The 18,606-nt window shown below is 40.6% G+C and overlaps 1 protein-coding gene across 1 annotated transcript; it reads right to left on the bottom strand.

Annotated features, from left to right (window-relative positions):
- Positions 1-8,332: 8,332 nt before the first annotated feature.
- LOC145403681 (uncharacterized) lies at positions 8,333-18,396 on the bottom strand. The gene is made up of 8 exons (XM_080275372.1): positions 18,223-18,396; positions 15,195-15,267; positions 13,947-14,038; positions 13,584-13,745; positions 12,718-12,778; positions 11,560-11,693; positions 10,023-10,227; positions 8,333-9,417 (listed from the first exon to the last, which is right to left on the bottom strand). The coding sequence occupies exons 1-8, from the start codon at positions 18,268-18,270 to the stop codon at positions 8,552-8,554; spliced, it is 1,641 nt and encodes a 546-aa protein (XP_080131498.1). The 5' UTR covers positions 18,271-18,396; the 3' UTR covers positions 8,333-8,551.
- Positions 18,397-18,606: the final 210 nt, after the last annotated feature.

The following is an 18,606-nucleotide window of genomic DNA, read 5'->3' as shown; positions in this document are numbered from 1 at the left end:
TATACCTCTCTCTCTCTCTCTCTCTCTCTCTCTCTCTCATCGCATTTCACTCTAAGTCTCTCTGATCCCACTGCAATTTTGTTCCCTCTCTACATCACTGTATATGATCACAATTCTTTATCTATGACTCTTTTTGATCTCATTCAAAATTTCTCTCAAAATCACTATCTCATACTAATTTTCATTTTTTCCTCATGAACCCTCCCCCCCCTCTGTCTGTCTGTCTGTCTGTCTGTCTCTGTCTCTCTCTCTCTCTCTCTCTCTCTCTCTCTCTTCGTCGTAATTCCTCGTTCTAAATCACTCTCTGGACTCATTTTATATTTCTTTCCTCTTGGGACACTCACTCTCACTCTCTCTGATGTCATTCTGTATTTTCTCTGCCTCTCCAACTTTTGCATCACTCCTTCAGTTCCTTTTATAACCACTGTGACCAACTCAGCCCACTTACACCTTCGCCTTGTAATTGATTTTTTCTGGGAGCATTTCAGCCATTGTTCTTCTTTCATACGTTCTTTTAACATGTCCAGTATAGCTTGCAGTACATGACATCCAATATATAGCATCCGCCATGGTAGGTCCAGTTAACAGCACCCCGTTGTGTGACATTTAACATGCGGTATCCGACACATACTTCCATTGTAGTATATCACATGCAGTATTTAACGTCTAATGTATAGCATCCATTACATTTGACATCGAGCATATAGCATTCAGCACTGTATATAACGTGTAGTGTGCATATACCTGCATATATATATATATATATATATATATATATATATATATATATATATATATATATATATGTGTGTGTGTGTGTGTGTGTGTGTGTGTGTGCGCGCGCGCTTACACGCTACACAAATGTTGATGTCGAGTTATTGAAATGTGGGTTACGTTGTTCTTAGAGTTTATTCGCGAAGTACATGAAGTAAAACGCTTGAAGAGAGATGTTAATAAAGTCTTTCAAACCCAGAAGAGCCATTGGCACTCACGAGAACACGTGTCTGTGTGTACGGTATATACTGTACTCCATTGATTGGGTTTGTGCAGAGTAAGTGAAACGCGGGTTGCGATGTCCGTAGATTTGTAAGGTTTCTGTACGTGGAAGACTTTTAAGGATAACCTACTCTTGCTACCGCCAGGCTGTGTTATCGTGCCCAGAGATGTTTGTGGTGGTGAAAGGGTTATAAATAGCCTACATTAACCCATTTCTTATCTTGATTTAAATGATCTGTCGATACGGAGAACGAGGTAACAATAATACACCGGTGGACTGCAAATGTTAAAGCTACATTTAGGCGTCTCGTAGTGCCTGGGTTGTTAGTCCTACTGTATCTCTCTTATGCCTTGTCTTACATGACTTCTTGTATGTTTTATTCATATTTCCGACATATTATTTGCCTTAAGAGATGGTTGTCGTAGTGAAGGGGTTAGAACTAATCTCTCTCTCTCTCTCTCTCTCTCTCTCTCTCTGTGACTCTTTCCACCCAAACTTCCCAGAAATGCTGACATCATCTCGTTTTATTTTTCTCGGCCTTTGCATTCTCATTTGCCGCCAGTGGTTTAATTCCAGAGTTCATCAGAGACAGATACATACATACATACATACGCACATACGTACATACATACTGTACATACATACATACATACATGCATACAGGTGCATATACACATGCATACATACACACATACATACGTTCATACATACATATATACTTTACTTTCATACATACATACTGTACATGCATGTATACCTTTATTCATACATACATGCGTCCCGTACATATGACGTGCATATACAAACATGCAATATATATATATATATATATATATATATATATATATATATATATATATATATGTAGAGAGAGAGAGAGAGAGAGAGAGAGGGGGACACAGAAACAGTCACCAACCCCACTGTCAACCAACTTTGGAGAGGCTGCATGACACAGACCCCCCCCCCCATTCCCCGGAGATGGCCTCCCTCCATCAGTGCTTGTGGCGGCTGCCATTAATATGAGTATTTATTAGTTTACCTGGAATTTCGTCGTTTTATGTAATGGATGTTTTTAGAATACCACGTGCAGTTTAGTAGTAGTAGTAGTAGTAGTATTACTATTATTATCATTGCTGTTGTCGTTGTTACTACTACTACTACTACTACTACTACTACTACTACTACTACTACCACCACCACCAGCACCAGCACCACCACCACCACCACCACGATTTTATTATTATTATTATTATTATTAATATTATTATTATTATTTGGCAGTTCGTAGTGACGTTTCGCCCTTTCCTCATCAATTTCGACCCTTTTCTGTAACTTTCCGCAACATTCCCAGCATTATCGACATATTCCCATCAGTTTCAAAACTTCTAGGTCAGATTCAACATTTTTGGCCCTTGACTTTGACATTTTCCCATCAGTTTTTACCTTTTCCTATTACTTTCGACATGTTTCTAATAATATCGTTACTTTTCCGTTTATTCCAGTACTTTTTCCATCTATTTCGACGTTAGCTTACTATTTCCTACATTTTTCCCCTCAGTTTCTCTCTCTCTCTCTCTCTCTCTCTCTCTCTCTCTCTCTCTCTCTCTCGATATTTTCTCGCCTGTAAAAGTTTTGACGTATTGAAAGCCATCGTTCACTTAAACCAGATTGAGAACTTACTATAAATGAATGAAATGATAAGGGAAAAGTTGTGACATTATGAATTTCTGTAACTAATCGTTAATTTATATGGAGGAGATGCTGTATTATTATTATTATTATTATTATTAGTAGTAGTAGTAGTAGTAGTTGTACCGGTAGTAGTAGTAGTAGTAGTAGCAGTTGTTGTTGTGGTGGTGGTGGTTTTTGTCGTTTGTGTTGTTGTCGACTTAGGTTTATTCGATGTGAACCCGGTGCACTGCAGGCTGAAGTTGTCCCTCTCTGGCAGTCCACCATCCTCCATTAGGGTGCAGGAAGGGAGTTAAGGGACGTTTGTATAACCGAGCAGAGGAGCCGCTCGGTTATATCGGTGCCACCACGTGAAGGCCCCCCCCCCCTCCTCCGGCACCGGGAGTTGATGTAACTGGAGTATTCGGCTGCTGAAACTAACTCGTGCCGACGTTCCCAAGGCGGCACACATCAGCACCACGAGAGGACCGGAGCCGAACTTGCTCTGGAAAATGTCGAAATGTGCGGGAAACACAGACGAGAAAAATGCTGAGAAAAATGCCATGTCAAAAAATTACTCAGGAAAATGTTTAAAAAGAGGAGGAAGAAGAAGTTGGAAGAAGTAATGTCGAAATATGAGGAAAAATTTTACGTCGAAAAAATGCCCGAGGAAAAAGAAAAAAGAAAAATGTCGAAAAATGAAGGAAAGTATGCCATGTCGAAAAAACAGAAGTCGAGAATTGTTTTGAAAAAGAGAAAAATACATACTGCCGGTTAGGAATAAATGCCATGTCCAAAAATGTTCAGGAAGAGGTCGGGTGGGGGGAGGAGGTTGAGTATTCTGTGATTACCTATTGTACTCACGTTCTTCAGTCCTCTCTCTCTCTCTCTCTGTCTCTCTCTCTCTCTCTCTCTCTCTCTCTCTCTCCATTCTTTCACTCATCCTTGTCCCTCTCTCACATTCCTCTTCTCAGCTTCTCTTCCTTCCTCCACCCCTCTCATTCCTCCGTCTCCCCGTATTCCCTCCCTTTCCTTTCTTCCCCTCTCCCTCCTCCCATCCCTCTCTCCCTTTTCCTCCTTTCTTACCTCATTAGCGTATTCTTCTGTGCTCTTGTCTCTCCTCTCCTTCCCTCTCTTCCTCTTCCTTTTCTCTCCATCCCCATTTTCTCCCTTCACGCTCCCCTTCTTTCTCCTTCCTCTTCTCGTTTCGCCCCTTCCTTTCCCTCTTCCTTCACTATCTTTCCTCTTTCTCCCTTCCTTTCCTCCCCTCCTATCTTTTCCCTCTCTCTTCCTTCCCTCCCCTCCTATTTTCTCTCCCTCCCCCGTCCTTGCCCCTACCTCTTCCCTCACGCTCTTTTCCCTTCCTTTCCTCCCTCTCTCCCTATCTCTTTTTCTCTAGTCTTTCCTTCTTATCTTCTTTCCCTCTCCTTTCCTTCTTTTCCTTTTCCTTCCCTTCCTTTCCCTCTTCCTTTCTCCTTCTTCCATTTTCTCCCTTCCTTCGATCCTTCCTTCCTTCCTTTCCTTCTCCCGTCCTTCCTCTCCCTCACATCACTGTCTGGAGAGTGAGAAAGTGTACAGTAATATATGTTTACTCCTGTGTGCCCTCCTGCCTTTCTTCCCTCCCTTCCTTCCCTCATCTTACCATTTCCCTTCCCATCCTCTTCCCTCTTTCTCCCTCTTCTTGTTCCTGTACCTCTCTTTCCATTCCTCTTCCCTTCCCCTTCCTTTTCCTTCCCATTCATTTTTCCTTTTCTCCCTTTTCTTTCCCCGTCGCCTCCTTTCCTCTACTCTTTTTCTCTCATCTCCCTTTCCCTCCCTCTTCCTCGCCCCCCCCCTCTCGCCCCCCTCATTACTGTGCTAAGAGTGAAGTGTGTACAGTAATGCAAGTGTGCTCTCGTGTGCTCTTTCCTGTACTCATATCCTCTTCAGTGTGCTTTTATCAACTCTAGGACGAGAGGGAAGAGGGTGTTACCTAACTGTACTTGCTTATTGTGGAGAGAGAGAGAGAGAGAGAGAGAGAGAGAGAGAGAGAGAGAGAGAGAGAGAGAGAGAGAGGACGATAGGGGTAAAATAATGACCTGTTTATGGTCTCTGTTATATTATTGAAAACCTCCAGCAGTCAATTATGGATTCGGAGTTATTTTCTTATGTATCAGACTCAGAGTGTATACTAGGCAGTATGTTCCCTGAGGCCCGTTAGTCCTCCTACAGGCAACAGATGGCGTCACACACCTTCACATCTCACCACTTGACACTAACACCCACCGTCGTTACTGGATAAATGTTAGAGTTTACTGAACTGTTGTGATGGTGTTTGTTGTATTGTAACATGTCAGAAAAGGTCAGTCAGATCCATATAAACGAAATTCAGTCCCTCAAGTTTATCCTTGCCCTACCACCACTTACCTACCCGCATGATTGTCACCTCCATTAGCGTCCCTACACCATTATACTCTGTCCACTTTAATTTGACCTAAAATTGCCATCTGTCCATCATCGTTGCTGAGAGGTCAACTTTAGAATGACGCTAGTCACGAAGAAGTGCAGTGGAAAGGATGCAGAGTCTTAGGATTGACATATACTTCCTTCAGTTTGGGAAAATTAAGTCGCAAAAGGACGAAAACCTCTGTCAAGTAAAGGTGAACGAACTACTGAAAACTTTCTAGAAATAATGCCGGTGATGTTAAGCCAGGAGGATGCGGAAACTTTGTGCCTCCCTCTTGCCTTCTCATCCTCATTATATTTGTCCCTCCAACCCTAACATTCCGGATGCTTGAACTGTACCTTGACGTACCTGTGTTGTTTTTCCGTATCTTAAGTTGCCTTTTACCTCTCACAGTTTCTCGCTTTGTGTCTTCCTCTCTTCCCTTTCTTCCTTTCAAACCTTTTGTCTTTCCTTCTTTTTGATGTCTTCCTTTTTCTGTTCCTCGTTTTAAACTTTGCCCTTCTTCCCTCCATCAATTGCCTCCCGGTTTCTTTGCCTTCCCTTCCTTCCTTCCATCTTTTCTTCACATTTCTTTATCTTCCTTTCCTTCCTTCTTCCCTTTTTTCCCCTTGCATCACTCCATGTTTCTTTATCTTCCCTTCTTTCCCTGTTCCTTCTTTACCTTAGTTACGTCTGTTGCTTTGCCGTATCTCAGGGTGTCTTTATCTCTGTCGGCTAATGGTTATATATCTTCCTGTCTTCCCTTATCTCGTTTTGTTTATCTCTCCTTGTTCCTTTCCTTCTCTGTCTCCTTTTGTTTCTCTCTCCTTTTTCCATTCCGGGTACATTAGCACATCTCAGGCTGTCTTAACTCCTCTGTCTCTCTCTGTTTCCGGCTCTATGAGGTTGGTTTTCTTCCCTTCCATCTTTTTCGTTTTCTTCCTCCTTCCCTTTATTTCTCTATATTCACTTCCCATCTTCATTTTGCCTTGCTTCTTTCCATTTATGACTACACATCATCATATCCTTCCTTTCTCCCACTTATATTTTTCTGCTTTCCTTATCTTTTTCACGCATCTCATTGCTCTCCTTTCATATTAATTTTACTTTCCTTAGTTCCATGTCTGTCCCATTATCTGTTTCTGGTTTTATACGTCTTATACCTCTCTTTCTTCCTTCTTTTCGTTCCTTCTTTCCAGCCCACGTTTTCATGATTTACAGTGTTGCATTCCTCTTATTTCCCTTCCTTCTTTCCACATCTCTCTTAACTCCCTTCTGTCTGTATAGCTGCCTTTCCATCTTTCCATGTGTCTTTGTACTCCATTCCTTCCTTTCTCTTGTCTCATTGTCCATTTCTCAATTTATTTACACCTTTTTTCCCCCGGTTTGGTTTTACACTCCTCCCTTTTTACAGTTCCTTTGTTCCCAGTCCTTTGGTGCTGCTAGCAATAAGAATAAAACAAAATGGATATCATACTGTCTTCATATCAGTTGTGCTGCCAGAAGCCTCGAATTAGGTGCAATAAGTGCCTTTACAGTCGTCTCCACTCCCTCCTGCCAATCCAAATGTCGTCCCTTTATGTTGTTGTGGCTGCAGGCTTATTAGAATATGAACTTGGTGGACTGCAGGCTGAAGTAAACCTTGTCCTGCAGTCCATCACTTTCTTTTGGGGGAATACGGAGGGAATTGGGGGATGTCCAGCTGGGCAGTGAAGTTGCCTGGATAAAACAGTGCCATCACGTCAAGGCATCCCTCACCAGCAGCTTCCTTCATGTACTTTTCCACTTTATCCACACATTTCATTTCATTCTTGGTTTCTTTTCTGTATTTATCCCATACTATATAAGGGTAATCATTAACAGCACAAATTAAAAGGTATTTATTATTTTTAAAAATCACAGATACGATACACCGTACAATAGCACCAAAAGTTTTAAACTTGTTAACTGAATGTAAGTGCTGTATACAATCACAGCTTAAAACAACCCACAAAATTACAAAACAAGTCATGACTAGCTTGAATTGTAACTGACACATTATCATAAAAACAACACTGAGAAAACAAATCTTATGAAAATGGGTCAGAAATCACTTCAACCCATTACCATGCACAATACAGTAATAAATATAGTCATTCCATATCCTCTTTTCTATTTCTTTTTATCTCAGGTTCAAGAGCTAAGCAATTGTCAAGTCACCTGGTGGCTTTGTTTGCCTTGTCTAAAACACATTTCATACTCTCCTCTACCCACTCTTCTCTCCATACATGGTCCTACCCATCCTTCCCAACACAAACCTGTAATGAGCTGCCTTGATAGTCATAGGAAACCATACCGAGTATAAGCATACTTCATAATTTTCATTCCTTTGATTTATACAGTGACAGACTTCATACACATTTAACTCCTGCAGTACAGTTGTCCATTTCTTTTAATTCTTGCTGCCACCAGACAGTTTTACTCAGCTTAGGAATGATATTTCAAACTAGGAGAGTTATATACTGTATATGTATAGCTTTTATCAACTTCTCTGGTTCCACTTCAAAATGTCTAGTCTAAGCAAAATAAAATAGACTGTAGCTAGCAAGGATAAAATACAGTTTAAAGATATCAGATTGAATGGGTTATTGGATAAAAAACACTCAACAGGAGAAAGTTCATCCGAGTAGTATGTATATAAAAACCCCAGGAGGGTAAACATCATTATTCCTTCTTGTTCTTTTCTAATTTTTCTCCCATATTTCCTCCTTTTGTAATCTTTAATCACTAACTTTGTCTTTTCTGCTTTGTTTCTTCCTCTTCTTAGGTTTTTATCATTTTGGTACTTGTTTTTCCTTTTGACTTTCAACAGTATTCATTACCAGATATATCTGTAGATCTTCCCATCTTTCCTCCACTTCTCAGTTTTCATCGTAATGTCTTTGTCCCATCCTACAGTTCTTACTTTTCTTCTCATTATTCATCCTAATTTGTCTCTCCATTCCTTTCAGTCCTTTCTTTTCTTCAAGTTTTATCAGATCCTTGTTATGTCCGTCTTTCCTTATTTTAAGTACTGTAATTCTCCATTTATCCCTTCCCCTCAGTTTTTCCTCGTGCTCTTCCTCATTTTCTCCACTTTATCATCATTCTTTCTCCTCCCCACACCAACCTGCCACAATGAGAACTTCTTGGCCTTGCATCTCACAGTTGTCTTAGCCCCACCCTTGTTTTATTAGTCAGTCCCCTCCCCCTCAGTCCTTCTAGATTTTTCCTCCTTTTCTCCATTTTGATCATCTCTGTCCCTTTTCCTTACACCAAATTTGCCACAATGAAAGAGATTATCCTGCCTTACTCCTTACAGCCATCTCAACCCAATCCTTGCTTTATCTGTCTATCCTCTCTCCTGTGATCCTTCTTGTTTTACCTCCTTCCTTCTTGTCTTGCCTTTTTGTCTCCAATTTGATAATCTCTCTGCCTTCTCCTCACACTAACTTTGCCACAATAAGAGAGAGCTTCTTAGCCTTACATCTTACAGCTGTCTCAACTCCTTCCTTGTTTACATTCACCAGCACCTCACTGAGTGTAGAGTGCACCAGAGCAGGGGGAAACACCTCATAGTGCATCCCAAACTCCACTAACAGCAGGAGGAGGAGTAGTTTGATGCTTGTTGGAGAGGGAGAGGTGTGTGACGAGAATGACTGAGTATGTGGAAAGGGAGAGGGAGTATGTAGAGAAGCAGTGAAGGTAGTGGAAGGAACAGAGGTTAAATTCTCCCCTGACTTGGATGTAGTGGTTGTCGTTGCTGCTGTGTCTGAGGACGCGCTTATGGAGGATGCTGGTTGGGATGTGGATGCTCCTTGTTTGCAGGTGGTGTCAGCGAAGGGAGGGGAAGTGGCTGTGTTGGTCTCAGTGGAGGTGGAAAATGAGCCGTTCATGTTCATCTCTTCCACCAAACTAGTGGTCATTTGTAAGTCATGTTCAAGCTTATCCATATAAGCCCGAGTAGTTGTGGGAGGGTCTCTAGTGCCTTCACTTTGGCCTAACAGCCTGGACATCCTTGCTTTAATTTTCTCTAAGAGCTTGTCAAGGTTGAAAGCTGAGCACTCCCGACACAAGCTGACCAGAACATCGTGGTCCACAGGCCAGGATAACACCGGGTCAATTCGTGAGGACAGAAACTCTTCTTCTGGGCCTCCTGTCTCCTCAAGCCCCCCTTCTCCACCCCTGGTTCCATCCCCAAGCTCACCCAGGTCAGGGAGTGGAGGGAGAGGGGAGGGAGGTGAAAGTGGGGGTAGGTCATCTTCTTCATCACTCTCCCAGCCCCCTCCTGCCTTTCCTCTTCTGTGTGCTGAAAGGAGCAACAAGCAGTAAGCACTAAAAAAATTAATATCAGTACCATCATCATCATCATCATCATCATCATTCACCCCATTTCTCTCTAACACGTGGAATGGAAAGGAGTCAGAAATAGGAAAATATAACAGTTGGAGATATATTAACAACTGCCCAGGGAAGTGGGCCACACATTCATTTACTCATCATTCTTTCTTCTGATTTCTCAGCTCCACTCCACAGGCACGTGTTTTCTTCGCTACTTGCTTCATGTGAATGAGTAACTTTTACACCTTTTACAACTTCCGATATTCTGTTAACTACCAGATTTAAAAAGCCATCATCCTTTGTCAAGCACCTCTCATTATAAGTCAGGGATAGTCTCCAAAGTCTCACAACTTTTTTGGTGTACTTAGGCTAGTGCCGATCATCTTTATAAGTAAGTATCTATGAAACTTTAAATTGCAATATTTCTGTAATTTGTGAGGAATTAACAACAAAAACGAACTTTAAAAGGGTGTACTGTACTACAGATCTCTTTGCTGCATCACCTCTGAAAATGCAGCTACTGACAAAATACACAAATACACCACTCCATGCTATACAACCCTGATCAGTCACCTTTGTACTTGTTGCACTGAGACGCAGAAAGTACGGCAATCTGAGGCTGCTGTGAGGTTGGGGAGGTGAGTGAAGGGAAAGATGGGCCAAGTGAAGGGAGAGAGAGGGGTCTGTAATCCCCCTTGTCACTCCCCCCTAGCAGATCTGTTGCCAGCCTCCGCCCATCACCCTGCGGGGACATCACACGCTCCACCAGTCCCCGTACCTGTAGGGCAGAAAGTGCAGACAGTCCTCGTAAGTCAAGGATGTGTTTCAAAAGATTACAACTTTTATCAAACAACTGGTACTGTAAACTGGTGGAAGCTGGCACATTGGCTGTATTATGGTCAGTTTGTTTTCATCTGATGGAACTGGACCACTCCCACAATTGGAATACTAAACTGTGATTTCACAAAAATTTGATGAGCCATAATTATTGGGTAAGAATGAGTCTCTTTGGGCACTCTCCAGTCTGAGCCTCTTGGGTTACTAGTTAAACTGACCATCAGCCTGACTACACTTGGCCATCAGCCAAGCTGAAATGGGAAGGGATTTTTGTCAAGTCAGTGTAAATGTGCAACACTGGAGGTGTAATACATGTAGGTATTTTTACTGTAATTTAGTGTGGATTTAAGGGGGGGGGGGGAATGAAGGGGGACTTAACGGTGAGTACCTTATGTACTGTATTAGGTTGTTAATTTGCTCACTCCTATAACATCTTTTAACATTTATTCTTTTTATTATGCCAAATGATTTTACCAACCCCTTCCACGGATTGCTAAAATATCTATGTACAGAGATCAGATACCATGGTTTTCATTTTATTCTTGTTATCTCCAGATGATTTAATTCTGCTCTAAGACAGACTTCCCAAACTGGAGAGGTTATATACAGCCATCTTTATCCTCTGAAATATGGGAAACCTTTCCAAGGTTAAATGAGCTCATGTGGATGTGGCACCAACAATGTAATTGTGCAAAGACATCCTCAAATTGTATGGATTGGTGATGGAGGTTCCCCTGCACTTTCCCTTAAGAGTTATATCTGTACCTTTCATGTTCATATTCTCCTGTATGTTTTTTATATAATCTGTCAGCATTCAAAAGATGTAAATAGCAGAAAAGGAAATCCCTAAGTTTTATATTTAAAGTAAATCACAAAGAAGGTGCTATGAAGCCTCATGTATTATTTAGAATATGGCTTTATACCAGTGGTACTCAACTGGCGCCCGCAGTCCAAATCCGGACCACAATGAGCTTTTGTGTGGACCCCAGCACACTAGCTGCTAGTGGAATGGGTGGTTACTTCTAGAGTAAATATACATTCAATGATTTTTTTTTTTTTTTCAAAGAAATGATTTCTGTAGTTTATTTTCATCAACATTTTTAGACAAAAAAATCCATGTAGCTTGAAGTAAACTGTCGTGTGTGTTCTTGTATGTATCTAATTACCACATACTGAATTCAGACTTTCATCCGGACCCTTGCTACGTATGAAACTGTGTGTCTGGACCTTCACACATAGTAGTTGAGTACCCCTACTTTATATTCTAACTGACCTGTGTAACCAAACTCTCTGGCTGTGTGTTAGGTGTGGAGCCGAACCCCTGGTAGCGTCCCCCCACAGGCCCCCCTCCATAGCCCCCTTGTCCACTCACCAGGCTAGGGCTCCCTGCCTCATCATCTATTTGACCTGCAGAGTAAATAGAGAAATTATGACAGAACTTCTATACAGTCAGTGTACTATAATTACAGCTGATCAGAAAAAAGTGACATACTCTGTCATTGTGTTACAGTAGTGAACACATACCCTCTTCACAGTCTTCCACACAGAGTAATATACAGATGCCTTTCACTCCTAAGATATGTTGCAGCTCCAAAATTTACATGCACTGTACTAAGATAACTACAGGCTATTAACAGTGCCTTAAATTAGTGCTCACATATGGACTCACTGAAGTTGTTACTCAACCCTGGTCCATCTGATTAAGCAGACTAATTGACTGTAGTTAAGCAACAGCTCCTGTGGGATTGTCCCATACGCTGGTTCCCTACACCACTGATGTGTCTATATCTTAGTGTGGCATGTGCTGTGCAGTGTATCATTAGGTGTGGGCCTTTTCGACAAGAGGAGGGTGTTTAATCTGTGATTCCACTCATCCCAAATCACTTATGTGGTAATTGTTATACAGTAATTATAATTGTAACTACAGTGGTATGTTGTAAAATATATAATTATACAAAATTTAATTTGCTTGCTGAATAACAATGGTATCACAATCATCCTCTTTTCTACAGTGACATCTATTAGGCACATCCACAGCAAGACTTTGATATTGCTCAGAACACAGATCAGAACAGAAAATCCCTACATATGATCTCCCCCCTCCTGTGCCACAAGAGAAAGGTGACTTGCAGCACCAGTGGAGCCACATCCCTATGCCATATCAGAGAAGGAAAGTTCCTGCAGTGAATATATGGTAATGTAATGCGGTCTGTAAAAGCCTGCATTGCCTAGAGGCAAAGCAGGGACCCTGTCTTTGGCTTAGTGGTAACGTGCATGCATATGAAGCACAGTATGATTAATTTGTTAAGTTACAGTCTGGTTATTACAGTAAATGTTTTTCTAACTTAAGTTGCTGTAAAAAAGGTGTTCCTGGTTTATTACAGTACACTTGCATTAACCGACACCCCCTCATTTCTACCCCTGTCCTGACCTGCCAGCCAAGCCTCATCCTCCTTCATGGTTTTGGGGTCAAACAGTTGAGTAAGCAGCTCCTGCAACAGATAAGAAACTGATAATTGAAAGCAATCACTTACATTCTAGAAGGCACCCAGACTACTGACAGCATTAAATTAAACAACAGATTATGTGTTTGTGGCTCATGGCTGAGGGACCTTAAGCAGAACATCCATCATTTGACGTCAAAATACTGTAACACTGATATGAATAATTACAAACCTTTAGTAAAAGGACATTTACTCATCAGCAGGTTAATATAAATTAACTATAATTAAAACATCTTTAAAGAATATCTATACTGCATTCAGTACTAAATTAACAGCAAGGTCCTAATTATATTTATGTCAGCATACTTCAGCCTATAGTGGGTGAGAAAAAAGTAAAAGTGTACAGGTGTTCTTAGCAACTTTCAGAGTGTATACAGTACTGTATTTCACAGTGCTATTTTTTTTCTGAACACATTGACAGTGAGATCATATCTAACTGCCACTTTTTCTCACATCAACATTCAAGTGTTTAATCTAGCATTCATCAAGTTGTCATTCTTGATAATTATCATGAGTTTTTGTGCCCTTTTCTGTGAAGTAACACTGAGGTTCCCAGGAGTATCATACAGCTTAGATGATAATCCAGATGTGCTGTGCTGGTATTTTAAGCTCATGCAGATAACAAATTCATCATCCTTTATAGCCTGTTAATGTTCCACTGCTACCAATAAAGCTGATTTACTAGGTTCTTCCAATTTACAGTATTTACCAGCTGTATGGAAAAAGCTGTAATACTTTGGAATAGATCCCTAAATTATAATGTGTATAATGAGGAGTGCCTGTACAGTATTACCTGAATGGCTGAGCTAAGAAAGAGCTGTGGGGTGTTGGCCAGGAGGGGATCAGGCGGTCCCCCTGTTGATGTGGCCTTACGTAGGTCACCATCTCGACCTCTCAGGATCACACGCACGCCTCGATGGCCACGTGCACACACCTGACTCAGCACACGCACAACCTGCAATAAATTACTGTGGCACACACATAACCATACTATAAGTACCTTGCCACACACCTTAACCCCTTTCAACCTAGTGGCATACTTATACAGGTAATTTTATTCTTGCGTCCACCAGATGCTGTCAGCTTAATAAGACTTAATTCAAGTAATGGGAGTGGGCAAGTTGTGTCAGATGAAAACAAACTAACTATAGGAGACCTTCTGCTTGCCAGGCCATGATGCTGAGTGGAGGCGAGCCAGAAGGAAATCCAGGAGAAGTTGACGATGGCCGGGGGATTGATGGCTCAGTTCTGGGGGTGAGTTAAGGCAGTACATATATTTAAAGTAACATCAGCAACTCATAATTCTCATTGAGTTAAGAATCCCATAAGTAGTTCTTCCTTATCAGTTAATTTCTACTGTAGGTACTTATGACACCTCAATACAGTATTCTCACATACGATGTACAGTATATGCAGATTGTGGTGATATCAGTATTAATCCAGTATATATATATATAACTTGTACAGTTAACAGCATAACTCACTGCACCATATTCCTGTGGGTTATTGAAACCCTCAAGTGCCTCCCTCTACTAATTTGTTTATTTGCATGGCATGTTATTATTCTCTTGTATGTTATTTATGCAATCCATATTGATATCTAAAATGATCATATCCTAGAAAATAGTAAAAGGTTTTAGTTTACAGATCCACACAGAAGAAGATAATGATGAAATTTTTTGTCCCAGTGAGAAGTATTCATCAGTATAAATGACTTCTTTTGTGGCATTCCCGGTATTATTTCAGAAATACACCCAACTAACGTAGAGTGAAATTCATACGTTCATGTGGTTTTAATCAATTTTTCTTCTGTATGCCAGTACATCTGTCACAAATGCACTTTTTAGTACTAAGCAAATAAGGAGTGGGAGTGGGGGTTGTTCAGCTCGTAACTCCGTCTGTTACTCAATCTACATCCGGACTAGATTAAATTAGGTTAGGTTGGGTTACGTTAAGTTAGCTTCCATTAGGTTAGGTTAGGTTAAGTTAGATGCAATGCAAGGTGGAAATAGGAGCTGGAGATTCCCCTCCCCCCCAGTCTCCTATTTTATGTACAAAGAAGAGCATTTCCAACAAATGCTTATAAGAGAAAATGCTTAGAATTGCTTTAATTTGGAAATGAACATATTAATTTCGGTGTCCATTAGTTAGGTGTACAGTATTCCAAAAATTTACTGCATTTCCGTCATGAATTGGTTTGAGATTACAGTATTAATAAACTTGACGAGTCCAAGGGGCTTCACTCCCCCAATTAGGTGTCATCTGCAATAGAAAAGAATGTCAAAGTCAAACTGCTGTGAAACAGGTGCTAGGAACCCTCATAAGCAGACAAAAATACAGCCTTAATTGTTTATAAAATAAAGGTACCATTGCTCACATTATTAATGAGTTAAGTAAAGGATACTGATAATGTCTTCAAACAGGTATCCTGGAATAGGAGTGTCATTGTCGATGGTTGCCTTGTTCAGCAAAGGATACTGCAAAGAAAAAAATAATTTTGTAGTAACGTATAGTGCTGTCATTAACACCATATATATATATATATATATATATTTACAGTATGTATGTATGCATGTATAAGTGAGTTATCTGAGAGGAGCATGTGGAGTCACATGGAGAAACAGACTGACAAATGAGGAAGTGAAGGAGCTTTGTGGTGTGGATGTGACAGAAAGCGTTAGGAGAAATACACTGAGGTGGTTTGGTCATGGAAAGGATGGAGAGCGAGAGACTTTTGAGGAGAATGTATGTGAGTGAGGTGGAGGGGGGGAGAGGGAGGGGAAGGTCAAGAATGAAATGGGGGGATGGAGTGGAGAGGTATATGAGAGAGGGGGGTGTGAGCTGGGAGTAGGACAGTGAAATGGCAGGAGACAGGGTGACATGGAGGCGATTTATTTGTGGCCACCCCTTACAGGATTGAGGTGTCTGGCAATATATATAATACATATATATATATATATATATATATATATTATATACCGGTATATATATATATATATATATACATCCATCCATCCATCATCCAATCCTACATTGCCCCAATATCTATCTGTTGCCAGACGCCTCAATCCCGTTTGAGGTGGCCACAAACAAATCGCCTCCAAGTCGCCCTGTCCCCCGCCATTTCACTGCCCTGCTCCCAACTCACACCCCCCTCTCTCATATACCTCTCCACCCCATCCCTCCATCTCATCCTCGGCCTCCCCCTCCCTCTTCCCCCCTCCACCTCACTCACATACACTCTCTTCGTCAGTCTTTCACCCTCCATCCTCTCCACATGGCCAAACCACCTCAGTGTGTTCCTCATAACGCTTCCTATCACATCCACATCCACACCACAACGCTCCTTTATATCCTCATTTGTCAGCCTGTCTCTCCACGTGACTCCACAGGCTCCTCTTAAATAACTCATTTCCACTGCTCTCACTCTTGACTTGTGTCCTTCCAACAATGTCCAAGCTTCACTTCCGTACGTTAGAGTTGGTATCACAATATATATATATATATATATATATATATATACAGTATGTACTTTACATATATACAGGCATACCCCGGTTTAACGATGTAATTGGTCAGGTAAAACTCCATCGTTAAGCGAGGTATTATATATCGGGGTACTTTTAGCATGTAATGTGGAACTTTTACCAGCCTTGGGTTTTCCCCCAAAGCAAGCTCGAAACCCACCCAAATGAGCCCCAAAACAAGTTTAAAGCCAATCTAAATGGCCTAACAGCTGTCAAGGAAGCTAACCTAAGCCTAACACCTGTAAATAACTCGCTAAAAGCAACAAATAAAATCTGAAAATCGTCAAATATAAGTCTGGAAAAAATCACGCTTAGTACACTGTACCCCAAAATGAGAATTTTCATCCCACCAGTGGCTAAGACACATTAATCAATGTCTAAAAACAGTTTATAAAATCAACCTAAACACAATTTTAGTCTAAAATATCATCAAAATTGGTAAAAAAATAAAAACCCATCGTTAAACTGGAGTTTGGCCATTGTTAGGCGGGGTATGGTGGCATTTCTACTCCTATCGTTAAGCTGGGGTATCGAGGTATTACTGTATACATATGTTGTCATTATCATCAGTAAATTTACAGTTTTGGTTAGTCGCAGTTATTCAGATGGGTTCTATTATCATTTCAACCCCTCACAGAATTCATTATTTTTCTGTTCACCAATGGATAGTTCTCTCAATGGCAAGAACTTTGAGTATAACACCTACCACCACATCTGGTAATAATGGCAATACAGAACAACCACAACTAGTAATAATGGCCATAAAGATTTTTTTCTTCTGAAATTTCGGTTGGAAGCTGGTCTTGTTGTGGCCAGATCTGGTGAATTATGAGCATGTGCGTACGTTGGTTTCCACCGTGGTTTCCCGGCCTTGAGTGGCGGCCAATGAGGAACCTGATGTTAAGGGCGGTCAATTTTAATGAATCATGGACTACGACCAATGAGCGACCTCCTTTCAATTTCCTTTGTTTTAGGCCAGTCATTGCAAACCTTATTTCCCTAAATAGGAAAGGGAGGCCCTTCAATTGAATATGAATTAGGCTAGCGATGGCAACCATCCAGTGCAGCTGTCCGAGTTATTGACTACGTGCTTTACAAATTCTTTGTAAATTTTTTCGAAAACGACCCTGCTTCTATTAAATTCCTGGATGAAACGTCCAGGAATGAAGACAGAATACTTCCATCAGTATATCTCAAGATATTTATTCCCTAAGGAACATAGACTGCTACACTCCTCCACTTCGTCGCTGCAGCGTCTCTACAAGCTACATGGGCAAGCCAACAGCCAGTGACTTAAGGTTAGTTCAGTTAATACAGCACAGCCTTATACAAGGTTAGGTTAGATTAATGAAAAAAAACACACAAAGTTACTTCAGGTAATACAGCAAAGCCTTATATAAGGTTAGGTTAATGAAAAACACAGTTAATCATATGTATAATTCTTTTTTTTCAACCTACTTTAGTGGTTTCTGTACGATTTTTATTGTCGATTATATCGCAAAATGTCTGTTTTGTGGGGTTGAAGTGGGGAAGGGGGGGCAAAACTCGAAAACAGGTAATTTGTGAATAAAATCGACAATCAAAATCGTACAGAAAACATTAAAATCAGTATTCTGAAAAAAATAAAATTAAAAGGGTTATTGGGGGCTTAAACGATAATTTGACCTTCAGATGTTTATATTTTCTGTAACCTACCAAACCTAGCCTAATTGACCTGTAGGTTCCAATCTAAATACTCTAATTTAACCTAACAACAAAAATAAACTAACATAACTACCCAAAACGAGGGGCGTGACTGTCCAAAACTGTAAAAGTACGTAATCACCATTAATAGTCACACAAAAAAGTATATTAATGTAATAAAAATAGAGGTTCTATAGTATCATTCCAAAATTGGCAGCTCACATAGGTTGCGAAGTCCACTACGTTCTTGGCCTCTTTTAGTAATTCCATATTGTTTTCTCTCTGCAGACCCCGTTGCTGACCCTTCCAGATCCTTCTCTTCCTGTTTAGAAAGTCATTGGTGCACTGTTGACAAATACACTCCAAATTAATGACATTGGTTCCCTATCAGCTGATTCTGTTTATTTACATCCCTGACATTTGATGAGTGGGTAAAATAACTGATATAAAAAAAGCCTATACTGATTCCTATTGGTAGGTAAGAGGCTACCTTATACATCATCTTGAATTTTGGCAGTATAATTCATCAAATTTATTGTTAAGAAAAATATATTGGGGTAGTTTGGTTAATCAGGTGAAAGCTAAGTATTTGGTGACAATAACACC

The sequence above is a fragment of the Coenobita brevimanus genome, chromosome 61, assembly GCF_032717465.1.
Source record: "Coenobita brevimanus isolate Jiangsu-jjx chromosome 61, ASM3271746v2, whole genome shotgun sequence".
NCBI classification, from domain to species: domain Eukaryota; kingdom Metazoa; phylum Arthropoda; class Malacostraca; order Decapoda; family Coenobitidae; genus Coenobita; species Coenobita brevimanus.
This window is presented reverse-complemented; position numbering and strand designations above follow the sequence as displayed.